The sequence below is a fragment of the Littorina saxatilis genome, linkage group LG8, assembly GCF_037325665.1.
Source record: "Littorina saxatilis isolate snail1 linkage group LG8, US_GU_Lsax_2.0, whole genome shotgun sequence".
NCBI lineage: Eukaryota > Metazoa > Mollusca > Gastropoda > Littorinimorpha > Littorinidae > Littorina > Littorina saxatilis.
The window spans coordinates 507,501-524,858 of record NC_090252.1 but is presented as its reverse complement, the minus strand read 5'-3'; the positions used below and the strand labels follow the sequence as shown (position 1 = coordinate 524,858).

At 45.8% G+C, this 17,358-nt stretch overlaps 1 protein-coding gene across 4 annotated transcripts in view; it reads right to left on the bottom strand.

The window, feature by feature from the left end:
- Positions 1-1,092: 1,092 nt before the first annotated feature.
- Positions 1,093-17,358, bottom strand: part of LOC138972490 (probable maltase-glucoamylase 2) — a 66,804-nt gene continuing 50,538 nt past the window's right edge. Inside the window, exons 1-4 of one of the 4 annotated variants that reach the window (XM_070345122.1) lie at positions 14,329-14,468; positions 12,197-12,866; positions 9,397-9,786; positions 1,093-2,413 (exon numbers count right to left, since the gene is read on the bottom strand). In XM_070345122.1, coding sequence (XP_070201223.1) covers positions 1,989-2,413; positions 9,397-9,786; positions 12,197-12,752 — 1,371 coding nt within the window. In that variant the 5' untranslated portion in view covers positions 12,753-12,866; positions 14,329-14,468 and the 3' untranslated portion in view covers positions 1,093-1,988. Of the gene's footprint in view, positions 2,414-9,396; positions 9,787-12,196; positions 12,867-14,328; positions 14,719-15,942; positions 16,321-17,358 lie in introns of those variants that run through there. The other 3 variants (XM_070345118.1, XM_070345119.1, XM_070345120.1) reach the window with 3 other exon arrangements.

The following is a 17,358-nucleotide window of genomic DNA, read 5'->3' as shown; positions in this document are numbered from 1 at the left end:
ACAGTCAAAATACAGACAAAAGTGGAGTACAGGAGATACACGGATTTTCATCAGATGTGATTGTCACACTTCTAATTATTGTTTTATTTTATCCTTCTGGGTATGCTCTAGGGGATTACGAAGCAGATCTTGTTTATTATATTTATATTTGGAGTTAGGAACACTTCTTTGTTACAACTGTCAAACTTTAGGGTAACGCTTGCGAAATTATTTTTTGAAATAATCTGGATATGACTATAATAAAATTTCAGCAAAATCCCTTCGTAATCCCCCAGAATGTTATATTCTGCACAAACTACAAAAGAAAATATTGCTCTAGCTAAATTACAGCCAGAGAAATCGCGTAACCCAAGACGTAACCGTAGGCAAAATGGCTGAACTGAGAAAAACGACATTGAAGATTGAATACCACAGAAACACTATTGAAACAGACACACAAGGACAAAACTGTGTTATGAATGAACAGCTTAGTTTATTTGAATTGCAAACTACTTAGCCTTTAGCACGCCAGCAGAGAATTTATGCGTCCATCCCTTCTTTCCCTCTGTCAACCAGCATGGGGATACTGCCCCAGCGCTAAACGTGTATCAATGACCCGATTCTCGTTTGTATTTGCATGCGAGAATAACGGTATTTTTAACGGTAACTTACTTGAGCCAGAACGAGACTTATTTCTTTCCGTTATCTCGTCGATTTGTTGGTTTCCTCGAAGTTTTCTGCTTTTGTTTTTACATCGATACAGTACTTTGGTGCTTCGACAAGCAAGATGGAGGATGATGAGTTTGAAACTTTCGTTTGAGTTGTTTTTTGACAACAAATCGTACGTGGAATCTGAACGATTTACTGAGGAAGCTCTTCGCAATGAACTGTGTATCGCGGTGAAGAAAATGACACAGTTTAGTGACAGTGACGGAATTTACGAAAGTGCAGATTGATACAAACAGTTGCTGATCCAGTTTCGTTCGGGAAATGGCAGGCCCAGCAAACATTACCGATAATCTGACTGATGTTGGATACTTTCTCCTGTTTTTTTGTTTTTTTTTGCGTAGCAAATGCTCAACTTGCTTGTTGAGGAGATACTGCACAGAAACTGACTCAAATTCAGCGCAAAGCAAGCCAGTGCCGAGACGTAAAAAGTGTGCTGCATGGCGTGTTCGGAAATGGCGACCTGTGGATCTGCGTGGAGATCAAAGCTTTCCTCTGTATCGGAAACAATGACAGAATCTAAACTTTGGCCTAGTACCAGCGGAACTACTTGTTGTTGCTAACCGAACTAATAAAGACATTGTCCTCTTTCTTATTTCGAGCCATTGTTATCGTATCAAAGGTTGTTTCTCAAGGAAAAATTCGCTTTCGGTTGTCACCGATCGTTTGATGTGTAACCAGGATGTTGTAAAACCGAGTGAACTTCGGGTGTTCCCGTCATGGCCGAGAGTCTCTTCGGTTGTTTCCGTATGCAAAATTCTTAAGCTGAGCATGCGCACTCACAAAGTAAACTGGTTCCCGATTTCGGTTTATGAAACGAACCAATGGATGTCGAGTACCTTCCAAATAAGGACATTTCCGTTCGATTACGATTGCTGCCTTTGCAACGGACTAGTGGCTGAGTGAATGGAACATTCATCAAAACACTGATGTCATGTTATAGGTCAAGAGCTGCTGCGCAGTTTCGTATGTCGTGAATGCACTGTTTTGCTGAGGACAAAGCCGTAACTAGCCTTTGAAATGAGACATTTTTTGGCGGGGGAATATCGACTACAGAAGACAATCAATGCCACACATGTTCACATTTTGTCTTTTTTGACAGATAAATAGGACACTTTTGACAAAAACACCGACACACATGGATGATAGGTATGTTATGGAAACATAATCTGCTAAAATACCCAAAACAGTGTTTTGAACGATTTGGTCAATTTTGCACTGGCCCACCTGCCCTTAAAACAACATCAAATCAGCGTACTCCTGGTTCCAATGTTGAAACAGGACTACGGCAGCTCACTGTCGGCATCCGACCCGCCCACCGTGCTGTCGTCCGGCAGGTCGGACGCGTCGGCCACAGAGCTTTCGTCGGACACAGAGCTGTTGTCGAAGAGTGGGGAGGACGCCTGGGTGTCAGCTGACTGCCACGTGGCACCCGTGCTCTCATCGTCGCATTCAGGGGTCGTTGCTGCGTCCAGATTCCCAAAGGCACCCGCACCAATAGCACCAGCTCCAATAGCACCAGCTCCGGCCTGGTCAGACTGACCTTTGGCTTCTGCCTTGACCTTGCGGTGATAGTACCAGAACGTCAGAACAGCCCCGACGACCATCGCCACCACCACGCCCAAGGCCGTCACCACGCCCAAGGTGATCGTTACGGAGTTGCCGTCTTCGCTCTTTGCTTGTCCCGTCCTTGTGCCCGTCCGTGCATCTGTGAGCGATGCCAAGGGTGAGTGAACAAGGTAGGAGACAGACAAGGGGAGAGTGAACAAGGTAGGAGACAGACAAGGGGTGAGTGAACAAGGTAGGAGACAGACAAGGGGACAGTGAACAAGGTAGGAGACAGACAAGGAGAGAGTGAACAAGGTAGGAGACAGACAAGGGGAGAGTGAACAAGGTAAGAGACAGACAAGGGGAGAGTGAACAAGGTAGGAGACAGACAAGGGGAGAGTGAACAAGGTAGGAGACAGACAAGGAGAGAGTGAACAAGGTAGGAGACAGACAAGGGGAGAGTGAACAAGGTAGGAGACAGACAAGGAGAGAGTGAACAAGGTAAGAGACAGACAAGGGGAGAGTGAACAAGGTAAGAGACAGACAAGGGGGGAGTGAACAAGGTAGGAGACAGACAAGGGGTGAGTAAACAAGGTAGGAGACAGACAAGGGGAGAGTGAACAAGGTAGGAGACAGACAAGGGGAAAGTGAACAAGGCAGGAGACAGACAAGGGGAGAGTGAACAAGGTAGGAGACAGACAAGGGGAGAGTAAACAAGGTAGGAGACAGACAAGGGGAGAGTGAACAAGGCAGGAGACAGACAAGGGGAGAGTGAACAAGGTAGGAGACAGACAAGGGGGGAGTGAACAAGGTAGGAGACAGACAAGGGGAGAGTGAACAAGGTAGGAGACAGACAAGGGGTGAGTGAACAAGGTAGGAGACAGACAAGGGGAGAGTGAACAAGGTAGGAGACAGACAAGGGGTGAGTGAACAAGGTAGGAGACAGACAAGGGGAGAGTGAACAAGGTAGGAGACAGACAAGGGGAGAGTGAACAAGGTAGGAGACAGACAAGGGAGAGTTAACAAGGCAGGAGACAGACAAGGGGTGAGTGAACAAGGTAGGAGACAGACAAGGGAGAGTGAACAAGGCAGGAGACAGACAAGGGGTGAGTGAACAAGGTAGGAGACAGACAAGGGGTGAGTGAACAAGGTAGGAGACAGACAAGGAGAGAGTGAACAAGGTAGGAGACAGACAAGGAGTGAGTGAACAAGGTAGGAGACAGACAAGGGGAGAGTGAACAAGGTAGGAGACAGACAAGGGGTGAGTGAACAAGGTAGGAGACAGACAAGGGGTGAGTGAACAAGGTAGGAGACAGACAAGGGGAGAGTGAACAAGGCAGGAGACAGACAAGGGGGGAGTGAACAAGGTAGGTGACAGACAAGGGGAGAGTGAACAAGGTAGGAGACAGACAAGGGGAGAGTGAACAAGGTAGGAGACAGACAAGGGGAGAGTGAACAAGGTAGGAGACAGACAAGGGGAGAGTGAACAAGGTAGGAGACAGACAAGGGGAGAGTGAACAAGGTAGGAGACAGACAAGGGGTGAGTGAACAAGGTAGGAGACAGACAAGGGGAGAGTGAACAAGGTAGGAGACAGACAAGGGGAGAGTGAACAAGGTAGGAGACAGACAAGGGGAGAGTGAACAAGGTAGGAGACAGACAAGGGGAGAGTGAACAAGGTAGGAGACAGACAAGGGGAGAGTGAACAAGATAGGAGACAGACAAGGGGAGAGTGAACAAGGCAGGAGACAGACAAGGGAGAGTGAACAAGGCAGGAGACAGACAAGGGGAGAGTGAACAAGGCAGGAGACAGACAAGGGGAGAGTGAACAAGGTAGGAGACAGACAAGGGAAGAGTGAACAAGGTAGGAGACAGACAAGGGGAGAGTGAACAAGGTAGGAGACAGACAAGGGGAGAGTGAACAAGGTAGGAGACAGACAAGGGGAGAGTGAACAAGGTAGGAGACAGACAAGGGGAGAGTGAACAAGGTAGGAGACAGACAAGGGGAGAGTGAACAAGGTACGTAGGAGACAGACAAGGGGAGAGTGAACAAGGTAGGAGACAGACAAGGGGAGAGTGAACAAGGTAGGAGACAGACAAGGGGAGAGTGAACAAGGTAGGAGACAGACAAGGGGAGAGTGAACAAGATAGGAGACAGACAAGGGGTGAGTGAACAAGGTAGGAGACAGACAAGGGGAGAGTGAACAAGGTAGGAGACAGACAAGGGGAGAGTGAACAAGGTAGGAGACAGACAAGGGGAGAGTGAACAAGGTAGGAGACAGACAAGGGGAGAGTGAACAAGGTAGGAGACAGACAAGGGGAGAGTGAACAAGGTAGGAGACAGACAAGGGGAGAGTGAACAAGGTAGGAGACAGACAAGGGGAGAGTGAACAAGGTAGGAGACAGACAAGGGGAGAGTGAACAAGGTAGGAGACAGACAAGGGGAGAGTGAACAAGGTAGGAGACAGACAAGGAGAGAGTGAACAAGGTAGGAGACAGACAAGGGGAGAGTGAACAAGGTAGGAGACAGACAAGGGGGGAGTGAACAAGGTAGGAGACAGACAAGGGGAGAGTGAACAAGGTAGGAGACAGACAAGGGGAGAGTGAACAAGGTAGGAGACAGACAAGGGGAGAGTGAACAAGGTAGGAGACAGACAAGGGGAGAGTGAACAAGGTAGGAGACAGACAAGGGGAGAGTGAACAAGGTAGGAGACAGACAAGGGGAGAGTGAACAAGGTAGGAGACAGACAAGGGGAGAGTGAACAAGGTAGGAGACAGACAAGGGGAGAGTGAACAAGGTAGGAGACAGACAAGGGGAGAGTGAACAAGGTAGGAGACAGACAAGGGGAGAGTGAACAAGGTAGGAGACAGACAAGGGGAGAGTGAACAAGGTAGGAGACAGACAAGGGGAGAGTGAACAAGGTAGGAGACAGACAAGGGGAGAGTGAACAAGGTAGGAGACAGACAAGGGGGGAGTGAACAAGGTAGGAGACAGACAAGGGGAGAGTGAACAAGGTAGGAGACAGACAAGGGGAGAGTGAACAAGGTAGGAGACAGACAAGGGGAGAGTGAACAAGGTAGGAGACAGACAAGGGGAGAGTGAACAAGGTAGGAGACAGACAAGGGGAGAGTGAACAAGGTAGGAGACAGACAAGGGGAGAGTGAACAAGGTAGGAGACAGACAAGGGGTGAGTGAACAAGATAGGAGACAGACAAGGGGAGAGTGAACAAGGTAGGAGACAGACAAAGGGTGAGTGAACAAGGTAGGAGACAGACAAGGGGAGAGTGAACAAGGTAGGAGACAGACAAAGGGTGAGTGAACAAGGTAGGAGACAGACAAGGGTAGAGTGAACAAGGTAGGAGACAGACAAGGGGAGAGTGAACAAGGCAGGAGACAGACAAGGGGAGAGTGAACAAGGTAGGAGACAGACAAGGGGAGAGTGAACAAGGTAGGAGACAGACAAGGGGAGAGTGAACAAGGTAGGAGACAGACAAGGGGAGAGTGAACAAGGTAGGAGACAGACAAGGGGAGAGTGAACAAGGTAGGAGACAGACAAGGGGAGAGTGAACAAGGTAGGAGACAGACAAGGGGTGAGTGAACAAGGTAGGAGACAGACAAGGGGAGAGTGAACAAGGTAGGAGACAGACAAGGGGAGAGTGAACAAGGTAGGAGACAGACAAGGGGAGAGTGAACAAGGTAGGAGACAGACAAGGGGAGAGTGAACAAGGTAGGAGACAGACAAGGGGAGAGTGAACAAGGTAGGAGACAGACAAGGGGAGAGTGAACAAGGTAGGAGACAGACAAGGGGAGAGTGAACAAGGTAGGAGACAGACAAGGGGAGAGTGAACAAGGTAGGATACAGACAAGGGGAGAGTGAACAAGGTAGGAGACAGACAAGGGGAGAGTGAACAAGGTAGGAGACAGACAAGGGGAGAGTGAACAAGGTAGGAGACAGACAAGGGGAGAGTGAACAAGGTAGGAGACAGACAAGGGGAGAGTGAACAAGGCAGGAGACAGACAAGGGAGAGTGAACAAGGTAGGAGACAGACAAGGGGAGAGTGAACAAGGTAGGAGACAGACAAGGGGACAGTGAACAAGGTAGGAGACAGACAAGGGGAGAGTGAACAAGGTAGGAGACAGACAAGGGGAGAGTGAACAAGGTAGGAGACAGACAAGGGGAGAGTGAACAAGGTAGGAGACAGACAAGGGGAGAGTGAACAAGGTAGGAGACAGACAAGGGGAGAGTGAACAAGGTACGTAGGAGACAGACAAGGGGAGAGTGAACAAGGTAGGAGACAGACAAGGGGAGAGTGAACAAGGTAGGAGACAGACAAAGGGTGAGTGAACAAGGTAGGAGACAGACAAGGGGAGAGTGAACAAGGTAGGAGACAGACAAGGGGAGAGTGAACAAGGTAGGAGACAGACAAGGGGAGAGTGAACAAGGTAGGAGACAGACAAAGGGAGAGTGAACAAGGTAGGAGACAGACAAGGGGAGAGTGAACAAGGCAGGAGACAGACAAGGGAGAGTGAACAAGGCAGGAGACAGACAAGGGGAGAGTGAACAAGGTAGGAGACAGACAAGGGGACAGTGAACAAGGTAGGAGACAGACAAAGGGTGAGTGAACAAGGTAGGAGACAGACAAGGGGACAGTGAACAAGGTAGGAGACAGACAAAGGGTGAGTGAACAAGGTAGGAGACAGACAAGGGTAGAGTGAACAAGGTAGGAGACAGACAAGGGGAGAGTGAACAAGGAAGGAGACAGACAAGGGGAGAGTGAACAAGGTAGGAGACAGACAAGGGGAGAGTGAACAAGGAAGGAGACAGACAAGGGGAGAGTGAACAAGGTACGTAGGAGACAGACAAGGGGAGAGTGAACAAGGTAGGAGGCAGACAAGGGGTGAGTGAACAAGGTAGGAGACAGACAAGGGGAGAGTGAACAAGGAAGGAGACAGACAAGGAGTGAGTGAACAAGGTAGGAGACAGACAAGGGGAGAGTGAACAAGGTAGGAGACAGACAAGGGGGGAGTGAACTCCTTCTTATGTCAATGGTTAAGCAAACTCTCATCTGGCAACCTTTCATGCAAATGGACATGGATCCCAAACAAATATTTTGAAGGGTTCGGTTGTGGCTTTGCCTGCTTTACTACAGCTATTCGACCGTCTAAGTTTAAGGGAATTGGAAGAATAAAATCGATATTTTGGACAGCTGTTGCTCGAACATGGTTAGAACATAATACAATTCCTCAGAACGATTGCGTGCAAGACAACTGCTTATGGAACAATCCAAGTATAAGTTATCAAAATAACGTTCTGTATTATGAGAACTGGGCCCGGTCAGGCATTACGTATGTAGGAGACATGTTAGGTAATCACGGTATCAAGTCCTATCCCGCTATCCAAGCAAGTGTTGACGCTTCACCTGGCCTCTACTTGGAATATATTGTAGTTCGATCAGCAGTATCTGAATATATTAAGAAAAGCAATTATGATCCTAACCAACCTGTATTGAATAGACAAAACAATCTTCTTTTCAATAAAACGAGTATTAAAAGTGCCAGGCAATTCCGTGAATATATTGTTGAAGAAAAGTACACTACCCCGAGATCTATCAACTTCTGGCGTGATATGTTTGGCATTAATGTCGACCAGTCACATTGGAACCTGGCCAAAAATGTAACCCAAGAATCCAGATTAAGAGAGCTGCACTGGAAAATATTACACACGATTTATCCAACAAATGTTCTTCTGTATAAAATTGGAATACGAGATAGTGAGAGATGCCCCTTCTGTCCAACCGAAATAGATTACGTTGAACATTTTTTTGTTAATTGTAAGAAAATAAAAGTGCTATGGAGATACGTTGAACAAATTATTTATGAGAAATATAAAATAAGAATAGTCTTTGGAATAGAACATATTTTGTGTGGTTATATTAATGGTGCTGACTCAATAAAATGCAAATATATAAATCACTTGATTTTGATAGGAAAGATGTGCATAAGCAAATATAGATACGGAACTCCCACTGATATTAAAATAATGTTTGACAAAGAGAAACAAATACGAAACGTAGAATAGTGTATCATATATACTTCTTTTCTGGCTTCCCTCACCGCCCCCTCTTTCTTTCGTTTCGCTAAAAGGAGAACGGTACCGGGGTAAAGGCGGAACTTACATTGTTACACTTAACACCACTTGTATGAAAAGAGAACTGTTACTAAGAAAACTTTAGCACGCTTACAATTTGCTTTTCTTCTTACTTATTGTGATTGTTACTATGTTAACTCCATCATGACACCGCCACAAACAACACTTAAGTCAACCCAAACACAGACATATGTAAGACAATAACCAACATTAAAGATGCAAGATTTTGTCCATTGTAGAAAACCACATACAACTGATAAATTTATAAAACGCCAATGAAGAAGGACGCTCAACTGTAGAGAGAAAGAAAGAAAGAAGAGAAAAGGAAGAGAAAAAAAAAACAAAAAAACTTAGGGTTTCATTCTTTTTATTTATTTTTCAGCTTGAAGCGGACTGCATGCAACTGAGGCAACAAAAAAAAAAAAGAAGAAAAAAAAAAAAAAAAAAAAGAAAAAAAAAAAAAGGGGAGAGTGAACAAGGTAGGAGACAGACAAGGGGAGAGTGAACAAGGTAGGAGACAGACAAGGGGAGAGTGAACAAGGTAGGAGACAGACAAGGGGAGAGTGAACAAGGCAGGAGACAGACAAGGAGTGAGCGAACAAGTTAGGAGACAGACAAAGGAAGAGTGAACAAGGTAGGAGGTAAAAACATCTTGACTTTGCATGCTCATCAACAATTGGTTGAGGCAAAAGGTGCCAAAGTTTTGAGGCAGATCCGAGTGCTGGTTTACATTTGCTGGAGATGGGAACGCGCAAGAAACATTATCGATCTGACACCGTCAGTGGTACTGTGTACATTAGCTGTGGAAATTAACTGTCTTTGGCAACAAATCGCAACACACCGAGCACAGCGCTCCCGGACTGGCGAGTAAGCACAGGCCCCGGACCCTTATTCTCTCAGGTGCCAGGGGATTGGTTCCGTATAACTCTCGCTTACTCCATTACACATGTCGTATGCATTTAGATCGCTTACTTTCCTTTGGTTATTTGATCTTACCTGTAACGTTAACCCCAGTGCAGGCAGGATTGATGTACTTTGTCAGAGGATTCTGAAAACCAACGGCAGGGTTGCACGCCTTGTTGCAATTCCAGTCACCCCCGTCATATTCTCCGACCTCGTTGATGTGATAGACAAACGTGTAATGCGTCGCGTTCTGACGACATCCACAGCTGGTTGAAGACGGGTTGTCAAAGCTGCAGGTGTGATAGTCTGCTGGGCCCACCGTACACCGAGCAGTTGCTCCATCTTGTGTGAAGAACGTATTGTTTAGAGCGGTATCACATTTTGAAGTGATGCTGCTTTTCCTCACTTCGCAGTATAGCGTCACTGACGCGTTCAGCACCCATTCTTGTGGACACGTCAATACCACGTCCTCTTGACCAACGACTGAAACAAAAAATCATGTCATTAGTTTCATCTCAAGTAAATATATTTAAATATATAACTATGAATAGCTATAAAGTAGTTATTTGCTCCAAACAATGTTGATTATAATGGTTGCTTTTGAGAGTTCAAATCTGTACTGCGTAAAACCGTGACCCGCTACAACTTACGACTTAGGCTCGACGGAAATTGTTTCTTTTTAAAAAATAAAGAAAATTGGCCCTATTTCCAACTAGTTTTGCTATCTATTGGCGGAAAGATTTATGCGGGCAAGAGAGAGAGAGAGAGAGAGAGAGAGAGAGAGAGAGAGAGAGAGAGAGAGAGAGAGAGAGAGAGAGAGAGAGAGAGAGAGAGAGAGAGAGAGAGAGAGAGAGAGAGAGAGAGAGAGAGAGAGAGAATTGCGTGTTTGGGTGCGTGCGGGTGTGTGTGCGCATGCCTACGTCCTTGCCCGAAAGTACTGTTTGTTTGCATAATGGTAGTGCATTGTTAAAAAATCTCTCTCTCTCTCTCTCTCTCTCTCTCTCTCTCTCTCTCTCTCTCTCTCTCTCTCTCTCTCTCTCTCTCTCTCTCTCTCTCTCTCTCTCTCTCTCTCTGTATATTCGGCTGTACCGAGAGCGCGCTGACGCTACGCGGTGTAAACTGACAAAGCGTTGTCGCCAAATTCACAGCAAGTGTCCCAAATTAAAAAAGTGTATCTCTAAAACCACGTACAGCTTTACTTTATTGTTGTGGGAGTGAGTAAGGTTTGCATCTAGTACTTGTGTGGTTTTCAACGAGTTTTGGTGAACAGTAAGATAATACTGTGCTGTTCCAATCCACACTACTCGAGTGTTGCTTTTGACCCCTGTTGACCTGCCCGTAATGTACCGACAACACTCACCGTGCACCAAAGCGCAGTATGTTGACAAGAGGGCAAGGCAAGACAAAACCAATCTCATGGTGGCTTCAAATCCATATTGCCAGAGGGGGAAAAATGAAGGCCACAGCAAAAATGTTTCGGCCTGTGCATGTAGGCTAGCTTGTTACGTCAAATGTCGTTCCAAAGAAGAACGTGCATAATTGATAGGTCTCGGCTACATATTACGTCATGCATTATTGAATAGTTTCGGCTAGCCGGGATGACTGGAATGATTTCTCTCTCTGTCTTGAATATCTCTGTCTGTCTGTCTGTCTGTCTGTCTGTCTGTCTGTCTGTCTGTCTGTCTGTCTGTCTGTCTGTCTGTCTGTCTCTCTCTCCCTCTCTGTGCGGGTCGGTGAATTTTAATGTTGGCAGTTCTGTTGAGTCAGTTAGAAAGCAAACTATAGTGTGATCTTCTCTGGTTCACTTCGTTAAGCGGTTAGGCCCCTACTTAGATTGAAGGCGAATGACTGGCAAAATAAGAATGATGCGTCATGACTTGTTATCCTTACAGTTACCACTGTTTCTAGGCATGATGTCTGTATATAATTATGGTCTGCGGTCCATTCGGCAATGCACTCTTTTGAAGTTGTAGCTGACAGAATTTCACTTGACGACGGAGACTGACAAGGTACGTAAAGTGCGCCACAACCTGCGAGCATTTAATATGACGTTAATTCAACTTTCACATCCCAGATTGTTTGGTATTCAAATTAATTTGATTTTCCAGTGGTATGTATTTATGTTTTAAGTGCGTTTTGAGTGACCAGGCGTTTTGAGAAAAGAATCAACCATTATTATGTTAAATCCTGTCCAACCCTTTCGCTGCCAATCAAAACGTACTTATGTGCATTCCTGATTGCCAGGGACTTTTGGAGTTCGGGGTGTAATAATTCACAAAAAATTCTAACTCCAAACTGGCACAAGGTAGGTAAGTAAAACCTATGTTATTTTTAAAGGAAATTGAACCAAGAATCTGTTTTTAGTGTCTAAACATGGAAATAATAATTAGTTTGGCTTATAATGATGTTCAAATATGAACTTTTGAAAAATCGGTCCGGCGCATCTTCCGGTGCCTGTGGATCAAACACAGGTGGCTGTTTTGCTTGCTCGAAGAAAGGATCATAATCACTGTCATCTACCTGTTTCCAACGAATCGTCTGAAAGAAGATCTCCCCCTTCCCCTGTCAGTATCCATAATCATTTGCACCGCCTGTAGCGTCAGTCCGGCTTTGTTTTTCCCTACCAGGGCCCGGTCGACTGTCACCGTTAGCCATTTTGACGCAGACTTGGTTCATCGGATCTTAGAAGTGTATGAGATTTCAAACTCTAGCTTTTTGACACATGTAAGAAATGTTTAATTCTCTATATTATGATACGAACATGACTCAGCTGTGCCAGCCCCATATTCTCAAAGTTTTAGTTTCAAAACGTTAAATAATTGATTATTTTACATTTTATGAACCATACTTGACCCCGACATTCCCTACTGTACAAGCAATATGACTGACAGACCTAGTAAAGTGGTAGAGTCGGCGAAGGACAGGCGTAGTTTGGGAATGGGCGGTGCCGTGGTAGTGGCGGTGGTGGAGTCGGCGAAGGACAGGCGTAGTTTGGGAATGGGCGGTGCCGTGGTAGTGGCGGTGGTGGAGTCAGCGAAGGGCAGGCGTAGTTTGGGAATGGGCGGTGCGATGGTGGTGGCGGTGGTGGAGTCAGCGAAGGGCAGGCGTATTTTCGGAATGGGCGGTGCGATGGTGGTGGCGGTGGTGGAGTCAGCGAAGGGCAGGCGTATTTTCGGAATGGGCGGTGCGATGGTGGTGGCGGTGGTGGAGTCAGCGAAGGGCAGGCGTATTTTCGGAATGGGCGGTGCGATGGCGGTGGCGGTGGTGGAGTCAGCGAAGGGCAGGCGTATTTTCGGAATGGGCGGTACGATGGTGATGGTGGTGGTGGAGTCGGCGAAGGGCAGGCGTATTATGGGAATGGGCGGTGCGATGGTGGTGGCGGTGGTGGAGTCGGCGAAGGGCAGGCGTAGTATGCGAATGGGCGGTGCGATGGTGGTGGCGGTGGTCATGGTCGGTATCAGCAGGCGGCGTGTCAGCGGCTCCGGCGTGGAGCTTGGACGATCGGTTGAAGGTGGTCATGCTGCTGATCCCATGCGACGCCGGCCCCAGTGGTGACCGCAACCCTGTCAACAACACTATTTGTATTGCGTCTGACAGAGATCTCAGGCTATCTACTTTCATCCTGTCAAAAACACTATTTGTATTGCGTCTGACAGAGATCTCAGGCTATCTACTTTCATCCTGTCAACAACACTATTTGTATTGCGTCTGACAGAGATCTCAGGCTATCTACTTTCATCCTGTCAACAACACTATTTGTATTGCGTCTGACAAAGATCTCAGGCTATCTACTTTCACCCTGTCAACAACACTATTTGTATTGCGTCTGACAGAGATCTCAGGCTATCTACTTTCATTCTGTCAAAAACACTATTTGTATTGCGTCTGACAGAGATCTCAGGCTATCTACTTTCACCCTGTCAACAAAAACACTATGGTTTGTATTGCGTCTGACAGAGATCTCAGGCTATCTACTTTTATCCTGTCAAAAACACTATTTGTATTGCGTCTGACAGAGATGTCAGGCTATCTACTTGCATCCTGTCAACAACACTATTTGTATTGGGTCGGACAAACATCTCAGGCTATCTACTTTCACCCTGTCAACAACACTACTTGTATTGCGTCTGACAGAGATCTCAGGCTATCTACTTTTATCCTGTCAAAAACACTATTTGTATTGCGTCTGACAGAGATCTCAGGCTATCTACTTTCACCCTGTCAACAAAAACACTATGGTTTGTATTGCGTCTGACAGAGAGCTCAGGCTATCTACTTTCATCCTGTCAAAAACACTATTTGTATTGCGTCTGACAGAGATCTCAGGCTATCTACTTTCATCCTGTCAACAACACTATTTGTATTGCGTCTGACAGAGATCTCAGGCTATCTACTTTTATCCTGTCAAAAACACTATTTGTATTGCGTCTGACAGAGATCTCAGGCTATCTACTTTCACCCTGTCAACAAAAACACTATGGTTTGTATTGCGTCTGACAGAGATCTCAGGCTATCTACTTTCATCCTGTCAACAACACTATTTGTATTGCGTCTGACAGAGATCTCAGGCTATCTACTTTCATCCTGTCAACAACACTATTTGTATTGGGTCGGACAAAGATCTCAGGCTATCTACTTTCACCCTGTCAACAACACTACTTGTATTGCGTCTGACAGAGATTTCAGGCTATCTACTTTCATCCTGTCAAAAACACTATGGTTTGTATTCCGTCTGACAGAGATCTCAGGCTATCTACTTTCACCCTGTCAACAATACTATTTGTATTGCGTCTGACAGAGATCTCAGGCTATCTACTTTCAACCTGTCAACAACAACACTCGGTGTTTTTTCCCATGCATTAACCTGATGTCAGATGGATAGAGAGGATGAAAGTCGGTTGTTCATTTCAATGCTTGTTTTTCACTCAGGTGCCAGGAGATTGGTTCCGTATACCTCCCGCTTACTCCATTACACATGTCGTATGCATTTATATCGCTTACTTCCCTTTGGTTATTTGATCTTACCTGTAACGTTAACCCCCCTGCAGGCAGGATTGGTGTACTTTGTCAGAGGATTCTGGAATCCAGAGGCAGGAATGCACCCTGTGTAACACTCCCAGTCACCACCGTCACCTTCTCCGACCTGGCTGATGTGATAGACAAACGTGTAATGCGTCGCGTTCTGACGACATCCACAGCTGGTTGAAGACGGGTTGTCAAAGCTGCAGGTGTGGTAGTCTGCTGGGCCCACAACGCACCGAGAAGTTGCTCCATCTTGTGCGAAGAGCGTATTGTTTGGAGCGGTATCACATTTTGAAGTGATGCTGCTTTTCCTCACTTCGCAGTATAGCGTCACTGACGCGTTCAGCACCCATTCTTGTGGACACGTCAATACCACGTCATCTTGACCAACGACTGAAACAAAAAATCATGTCATTAGTTTCATCTCAAGTAAATATATTGTAATATATAACTATGAATAGCTATACAGTAGCTATTTGCTCCAAACAATGTTGATTATAAGGGTTGCTTTTGAGAGTTCAAGTCTGTTCTGCGTAAAACCGTGACCCGCTACAACTTACGACTAAGGCTCGACGGAAATTGCTCCTTTTTAAAAATAAAGAAAATGGGCCCTATTTCCAACTAGTTTTGCTATCTATTGGCGGAAAGATTTATGCGGGCAAGAGAGAAAGAGAGAGAATGAGAGAGAGAGAGAGAGAGAGAGAGAGAGAGAGAGCGAGAAAGAGAGAGCGAGAAAGAGAGAGCGAGAGAGACAGAGGGAGAGAGAGAGAATTGCGTGTTTTGGTGCGTGCGGTTGTGTGTGTGTGTGTGTGTGTGCGCGCATGCCTACGTGCTTACGCGCAAGTACTGTTTGTTTGCATATCGGTATTGAATGGTTATAACATCTCTCTCTCTCTCTCTCTCTCTCTCTCTCTCTCTCTCTCTCTCTCTCTCTCTCTCTCTCTCTCTCTCTCTCTCTCTCTCTCTCTCTCTCTCTCTCTCTCTCTCGATATTTCAGGGTTGAAAATCTTCTCCAGCAAACATTTTCATGCTGTGACGTTGATGAAAACAAGCCAAATTTTGGTTGTTTGCTGATTATCAACACCAACAATTGTGTGAAATTTGTTAGCTTTTGCCCCCAAAGTAACTGAGAAAAAATCAACGTAAACATGTGTTCGAACACGACTTTTACGAACATGACCCCGCTGTAACCCCAAAATGTGACGGGGGTAATCCACAAAGTTTCAGAGGTCTGGGTTGAAAATATCCGAGATAACCTCCACGTTAAGTTTTTTGTCGGCGGACAGACGGACGGACAGACGGACGGTTGGCCGGGCATTCAGTCGGACACATATGAATCCTAATACTCACCAATTACTCAGGTTAGTCAAATAAACGTTAGTCCAATAAATGAGCTAGGCAGGTTAGAAAAGGCAGGAGTCATCAAACAGACAGAGCGGTGTTTATACTTTGTTCTAAATCCGACGCATCGCTCTAACCCCCAGCAGGTTGACCGTCTGATAATTAATGTTAGAAATGTGCGAGTAAAGCTGTTGTGATAAAACAATATTGACATACAATACACGCGTAAACAACATGTATACAATCATGCATTCATCCTCTGATGTTGACTCTTACCCTTAACGTTAACCCCACTGCAGACAGGATTGATGTACTTTGTCAGAGGATTCTGAAAACCAACGGCAGGGTTGCACGCCTTCTCGCAATTCCAGTCACCCCCGTCATCTTCTCCGACCTCGCTGATGTGATAGACAAACGTGTAATGCGTCACGTTCTGACGACATCCACAGCTGGTTGAAGACGGGTTGTCAAAGCTGCAGGTGTTGTAGTCTGCTGGGCCCACAACGCACCGAGCAGTTGTTCCATGTTGTGTGAAGAACGTATTGTTGTTAGCGGTATCACATTTTGCAGTGATGCTGCTTTTCTTCACTTCGCAGTATAGCGTCACTGACGCGTTCAGCACCCATTCGTGTGGACACGTCAATACCACGTCATCTTGACCACGGACTGAAAACAATATCATTTAATTCATTTCATCTCAAGTAATGGTATTGTAATATTGTAATATATAACTTATTTGCTCGAAACAATGTTGAATATAGGGTTGCTTTTGAGTTTTCAAGTCGATCCTGCGTAAAACCGTGAGGACACTGACACTGACACTGATTTTATCGTGTAGGCTGACGACCCATTCACAAACATGGTGAAAAATAGACGTGATTGTAAAAGGATTGTACGCAACAATCATGTACAAGAGCATACACACACACACACACACACACACACACACACACACACACACACACACACACACACACACACACACACACACGCACACACACACAAACATTTCAAAGCTGTTTAACACGCATCCGGCATCCGTGTGCTGTGAGCAACAGCATGTGCACGTGAACCAGAAATTAAAAACCATCATACAATCTCTACTTAAGACCCCACCCCCCTCGACGCACAATAGCTACCAGCAATAGCCAACTTGCACAATACTCCACTTGGATAGCTCTCCGGTGCGAAAGATAAGGAAGGTTCACTTCCCTGCGGGCAAACGTTTTGCTCTCAAGAGTTATCGTTCCTTCCATGAGCTACAGTCACTGAGTGATGAACGGACGTGCAGCAAAGACCTGTACCTGTACGTGTAGATATTGCGCCACCAGTGACTCACTTTTTTCTCCAATGTTCCAAATGCATACGTTGTTTTGCTTCCACCAAGACTGCAGATCTTGGCACACGCGTGACGTAAAAACTATAATTTATTTGATGACGTTACCCATGCACGTTCCCGTACACGTCCTGAAAAGTGCTGATCTTGATCTTGCTAATGGCTACCGAACAGCAGAATTTTCATTCAGTACCAAAGTTTCAAAATTACCTCAAAGAAAGAAACATACAATATTGAGGATACAAGAAAGCGCAGCTGATAAAGTTATTGAACAGACAACGGAGTACTGGGATGGCACGTCATTTTGACGTCGAAGAGAATTGAGCCATCGCTTCACACGCTGGTGTTCTCTGGCT